At 42.2% G+C, this 6,622-nt stretch overlaps 1 protein-coding gene across 1 annotated transcript in view; it reads right to left on the bottom strand.

Moving 5' to 3' along the window:
- The window catches only part of LOC108793387 (protein-glutamine gamma-glutamyltransferase 5-like), a 36,535-nt gene that overhangs the window by 10,947 nt on the left and 18,966 nt on the right, over window positions 1–6,622 (bottom strand). Inside the window, exons 4-6 of the mRNA XM_018564316.1 lie at window positions 5,530–5,648; window positions 3,280–3,408; window positions 609–786 (exon numbers count right to left, since the gene is read on the bottom strand). Coding sequence (XP_018419818.1) covers window positions 609–786; window positions 3,280–3,408; window positions 5,530–5,648 — 426 coding nt within the window. The remainder of the gene's footprint in view (window positions 1–608; window positions 787–3,279; window positions 3,409–5,529; window positions 5,649–6,622) is intronic.

The raw sequence follows: 6,622 nt of genomic DNA, 5'->3' as shown, positions 1-6,622 counted from the left end.
AGGACCGATCAGCTGTTCCAGGGCAGATCAGTTCTCCTACACATACGATCTGCGATGCCAATTTGCCCTGGAACAGCTGAGAAATCGTTGGAATTCTTGCCCTTTTGCCGATCGCATATTCCACCGCCGAAAAAGTGGGATGCTTACAATCTTGCTCCTGACCGGGCCCCCCTCTGTTGCGGGCCCCATAGCGCCCGCATGGGTCGCTATGGCGGTAGTTCCGCCACTGGATTGTACATCAGGAAAAGTGTCCCCACTGGGGACATAGACAGCAATCAAATATGGATAAGGGTTCTAATTCTTTTCTTCAGTCTACTAAAAAGTACTTTACTGTTGTCTGTGTCCATGTTAGATGCATTTTCCCTAATGATCTACCTTGGGGACCACTGTAAGTAACTAATAGAGGTTCTAGCTATTTACTATACTATTCTAAAAAAAGTGTTGGTTGCCATGGTAAAGGATAACTATATGTCTTTGGAATAGCATGTTTAAGCAATCACCTTCTTTAATTAAGCACCTGAAAGCCCCACAGCTTGTGGTATGTATATTTTTTTTTTAATAGAACTGAAGCCAGGTTTTATGTATGAATATACAGAACAGCCCATTACCTGTACACATGACTGCAGCAAAGACCCAGCACTGGCCATATTTGACTGGGTGGCAGTCTGCCTTGAACCATTGTCTTAAAATGGCAACACTCCCATTCCACGAGGAAGGACAGGTGCCATTTTCATATTTTTCACTCCAGTTTCCTTGAATGACTCCATTATCATCATTGGAGTTAATCTAAATAATAAAGAAAATAAGATATTTGAAAAACAATAGTTATTGCAAAACAGTAAATAATAAACTAGGCAAGTTAAAGCCAGGCCATTGCACAAAAGAGTGGACAGTAAACTTTAGAAGAACACCCTAGTCCCATGTTCCACAGCAACCCTAGGATTGGATGTCATGTTGGGTGTGTGCCTTGCTGCTGGTCTGAGACAGCCAGCTCCTGTAATAGTGTCTACCATTATTTTATTGTAGAGAACAAATGTAATGCTTGGTAGTTGCACAGGAAATGATAACATGCCCTGTGCCTCATTGCCACAAATAGCAAAACAAATAGCTGTCTGCTAAGAGTTCTTTCTTCTTTTGTAAAATGTTGCTGAATCCGCAAGCAATCCATCCTTTGGAAAGTTGTATATGGAACCCCATTGCTACTCAGACGCTGATACTTCTCAACTCTACTGTTATAATGAAATATTGTAGAATACTGTCAATATTTATTCAACATACTGGAACTTCAACACTGTATTGTTTGTTCAGTGATTCCAATATATAAATATGAAAATAAACAATCTATAGTTTGTATGGAATGCTAATGGAAGGCTAACCAATCTAAGACTAGTTTTGTATTCTACTACATAGAAATGCTTTCAAGTGGAACTCCAGATAGCTCTAAAATCTCTCCTTGCAGTGGTCTCCTCTCCTTTGCAACGCAAGGGTTAAATGCACATTTTGTCTAGTGAGTTTGGGAGAACCATACTTACCTTGTTCATCGCTCCCCCAGCAGCAAACACTTATTTCAGATACTCCCAAACTGTGGGTGGGCCCTTGGCATCCTCGCATACAATACAAGACCACTGGTCCTGCATTGTATATGATGACAATGGAGAGCTGTGACCAGTGGAACAGGAAAGAGGAGCGGCTTGCAGGGGCTGGTTGTATGGAATGGAAGAAGCCTATGGTAGCGAGGAATAATGTAAATATTTCACCCTATCCCTCACCCCTAAACAAAACCGACATTGAACCCTTGCACTGTGAGGAGGAGGGAGGGGGACAAAAATGCTTTTTTAGATATAGGTGGGAACTGGCAGTCTAAACAAGCCCCTGGCTTTGATATGTCTTGGATGCACTAACAGTAAAATCTTTCTTTCATATGCCAAAAGTACTCTGCCACTGTAAAAAGATGCAGTTATTTTCCATCCCTGGCAGCGAAAGGGTTTAGGACTCATGGGAGTCAGGTGGATCACAATAGAAGGGAATTAGTGTAGCAAGACAGGGCTCTTCCCTCCAGGAGAGTGGTGCTGCATGGAGCAGTATGTATGTGTGAACAGACACTAGGAGAGCATTTGTTCTGGCCTTGGAATGAGGCACTTTGACCAGGCTGATGCTTGAGCAGAAAACTTTAGTCTGGGTCAAAACAGACTGAGGGACTAAGGAGTTCAAATACCAGGTTGAGGTCTGTGAGGAAGCTGGGCCTGTGTGGACCAAGAGGTAGCCAGGAGGCTGAACAATTTCTGTGTGTGGATTAATGGTGAGCTTGGGTTTGGTGTGAACCAATATCACCTGAGTTGGCCCAAGCCTCTGAAAACTGTGACCGACAATACTCCCTCCCAGCCCAAACAGTTGCAGCAGGCACATTCCCCACCCCACAGCCACACATCACAAACGGACAGCCAGGGGGCAGTCTTTGCCTCAACTACAGCCACTGCCGCCACTTACTGGGCCAGGAGAGGGAGTTTCGGTCACAGTGTATTGTAGGCTTGGATGAACTTAGACAAGCTGGGTTCGCGCAAACCCAAGCTTGTCACTAGTGTTGATGTGATGCTGCATCACTTATGAGGGAAAGTTGCTGTAAAGAACTTTTTGTTGAATAAAAGTGACCAAAAAAAGTCCAAATGTTGGCAAGTGGACTGTGTCCTTAAGAGCTCTACATTTGAAGCTCACCCACACACCACTAGGGAGTCTTTGGTGTTTGCACCAATCTTTGCAACCTTTGGAAGTGACAGCATCTCCTGTTGTATTTTTATAATATATAAAAAAATCAGGGAGGGTGGTACTCTCTCATAATAACCACAGCGGCATAGAGACCCTGCAACTCAAGCACAAAGATCTTAACAGAGCCCCCAAGAGATTTAAGAATTTGCATGGTATAATTGGTTGCCAGGATGCAGCCTGGCTGCATGACACCATTATCTGCTATGGTACCGGTGGCTAGCCTGCCCACACCATGGAACTGGAAATGTTCTGCTCCAATTTAGGAGGGGCGGTACAATTTATGGAAATCGGCTGCCAAGGGGTGCACAAGGGAAAAATTCATGCAGCATCAAAAATGCAATGCAAACATTTCTGTCCATAAATATAGTCTTGATATGGAATAAATACTACACCTTGTGATCTAATAAGTCAGTAATCATTGTATAATGTCACTGCAAACCAAAGTGCAGTGTTATAGATTACATATCAACATATTTTGGTACATAATCTCTTCAATTATCAAAGTTGTATACTCACCATGGCACACACTATTCGACTTATGTATACAGGATTATTTCTACTAGATAAATCCTTAAAAGCATCTTGTAGGTAATTTAAATTCTTGTCTAACAGCTTAAAGCTTATATCCAAGATGTCTTCTTCAAGCTGTAATGAAAAGTTGACTCAATATTAGAACATGGTACAATATAATATATGCTAAGAGTATTTCAAGAAAGCATTTGCTTTTTAACTGGAACCCCAATGGTGTGTTTATAAAATTTTCTCAGTGCCATTCACTCTGCGAACATCTGACTTTTCCCATTTGCATCATATTATGACCACCAAATGAAGATGAGGAACATAGGGATTTCCTATTCTCCTTGGCTCTATCTAGTGGCCATAAGGTGGTGTAAATTGAAAAGTCAAATGTTCCTAGGGCAAATGTTTATCCCATTTCCTGAAATCAGGACATACTGTAGATGAATAATCATTTATTTTCAAAGACAGCTTAATGGCAAGGAGGTGGGGCTTAGTCCTAGAAGGGGTGGCTTAACCTTGAGTTGTGCTTAGGATCAAAGGGGCTCCACATAGACAGTGGGATCGATTTTAAGACTAACGCAGGTACTTAAAACCATCCCTAGGTGCTGCACAGCACTGCTGTTACCTAATGCTGCATGAAATATGTAGAAATATTTCATGCAGGGTACTGGTTATCAGGGTACTGGTACATGGACACCTACATGCATAGGATTACTTAAAGCCAAACTTAAAGTAATTTTAAAAAACCAAAACAAATGAAAAAAGCAGCTCAGCATTATTCAACCCAGAATACTGAGGACATACAATGAATGAAGGGCATCATGGCCCCATCTCTTGAGAGAGCCTTCAGCGGGGGCCTCCTTCATTCAAAGTGTATTCATGGAAAGAGCAGCAATGACATCATCATGTAGATGCCACTCTGCATCACCACTGGAGGAGATCAGGAGCAGAAGAGTAGTCTGCCTTTTATGTGGCTGACATCAGGAAAACATAACATACAGCATGGGGAGCCTTGTGGTCGGAGAAGGGCACCAGAGCCCAGAGTTGGACTTTAAAGAGACAATGTCACCTTGCCCATTCAGATCAAAGTGACAGTGTCTGTGTAAAAGGGGCCTTTGACTAACTGATATTTCAGGGACCCGGAAACCTGGGAGACGTAAAACTGTTGTTTACACTTGTGGTTTTTACCGGTTGTGTCTTACAGAAAATATTTTGGCTTTATTTTTGTATTAAAGTTTTATATTTAATTAAAGAAAAGTTGGCTGCTGTGGCCTTTAAACTCCATATAGGTCTGGCGTGTCTTATTTGGGAACAAGGGAGGGTAAGTGTGGTGGGAGGACAGGCCACGGTAAGCAAGGTGGTGGCAGGTAAGAACGGTATCCCTCTAATATACCCTTGTCATGACATTACCTGCGCTCCACAGCCACTCTTTACTCTGTTTCATCGAAATTCGCAGCAGTGGCTGATTTGGATGCTGGGGGAGAGATGATGTCACCGCCATAATATGACAGTGATTGACCTCTAGGCCTGAGCACTGTGAAAGTAACAGTGTTTGTGGAAAGGGTCCATCTGACCCACTGATTGTGATCTTGCCAGGGCTCCCCTGCTGCTCCTTATCCATTGCAGATGGCACTAAAATCCTCGGTTTTGGCTGGTGTCGGCTACAAGGGACTGTATTGTCACTGGCTATAATGGAAAGTTCAGTGGGGAAGTATTGGCAAGATGAGTATCAGTGTATTGAAGGGGCCCCTTTCCATAGACATTGTGACTTTGTCCTGAATGGGCAAGGTGCCAGTGTCTCTATAATAAAGCAGATCAAAAGACAAAGGGCAAGAAGGGTGAAGTGGAGCAGCCTGTAGCATTTAATCATAAGTTGTCTCTTGGGACTCATCTGACCACAATACTGCATTTTGTACAACACCATTGCATATTATACTGTGTTATTTATTTGAGCCAAATTATCCTTTTCTCCGTCCTGCCCGCCGATCCTTCTGTTTTGGAGGGGTTAGATCATGCATATACTGTAAGTCCCACTTCCCTTCACTGTCCACGGATGGTACAAGCTGTGAACCTCAGTCAATCATTCTTACTGCATCCATCCCTGCTAATGCAGTGTATATTTGCTGCTCCGCAGTAAAAGGAATACAATATTGTTTCATAATTCCCTATAAGTTTCCTGTTAAAAGTATACTAGTAAGAGCATAACTGACATTATTTTATAAAGAGAGTAAATCAAACACCATGTACCTGCCCAAAGTTCCATGGAGAAGGAGTGATCCAGTTGTGGTTGCCTTGATAAATAAACCCGTAGTCATTAATGATGTATTCCTGCCTCTTGGCTTCATTATCCAGGAAGACGTCATCATCTGCCAAGTTCAGGCAAGACATGAACTTACAAATTTCAGGCAGACACTAAAACAAGTACCATCATACACACATAATTGTCTTGGTGTATGTTATTTTGTTTTCAAGGCTATCATGTCATTTTCCTAAGCCAGCAATTGTTAGATTTTTGCATTCTCATCAAGATTTCACCAGAAGTGATTCAAGTATAGGCAGTGAGACATTTTATAAGGTATTTTAATTCTGCATTTTTTTAAATTTTCAAATACAGTATATGTTATCCTACAAATTAAAATGTAATACATTGCAGCTTGTGCAGAGGCCAGGTCTTTTATTTTCACCTGGTCAGGCTGCCAATTAAACTCTTTCTGTCCTTGGGTGACGATACACACTGACCATACTTGTATCTATGGAGGATCAGTGTTGTCAGCCTAGGACAGGACCACAAACATATCCACTTCTCCATAACATTAAGGGGCTGGGATTTGTAGTGCATGAAGATTACTTGGGAACAATGTAACTGATGAGCTCAGGTTCGGATTGAATCCGGTCCAGACTTGAGTTCCTCCAAACAGGGTAGTACCATGGGCACTTCAACCCAATCAGCTGCAGTACGGGCATTTCCGTATGTAAAGAAAAGGGACAGGAAGCTTGTGATGACATAATTTACTTAAAGTGACATTAAACCCTCAGATTTTTTAACATAAAACAATAGTGTAATGTGTGCCTTACTGTAATCCATGGTTGTTTCCCTTCTCTTTGCTGCTCTTCCTTTTAAATATGTATCTGTTCTCATGCTTGGAGATAACTTCCCTTTTCAGCTCAGGGCCTCTTCCTGTAGTGCTGGCTCAGGTTACAGCCTATACACAGACACCGTGTCTGACAAGGCAGTCTGCTGAAAAGGGAAGTTCTCTCCAAGCATGAGAACAGATACAGATTTAAAAGGAAGAGCAGCAAAGAGAAGGGAAACAACCATGGATTACAGTAAGGCACACAT

This window comes from Nanorana parkeri, unplaced genomic scaffold (genome assembly GCF_000935625.1).
Source record: "Nanorana parkeri isolate BGI_ZX_2015 unplaced genomic scaffold, ASM93562v1 scaffold743, whole genome shotgun sequence".
NCBI classification, from domain to species: Eukaryota; Metazoa; Chordata; class Amphibia; order Anura; family Dicroglossidae; genus Nanorana; species Nanorana parkeri.
Note: the sequence above shows the minus strand (reverse complement) of the source record. Positions and strands in the feature narration are given on the sequence as shown.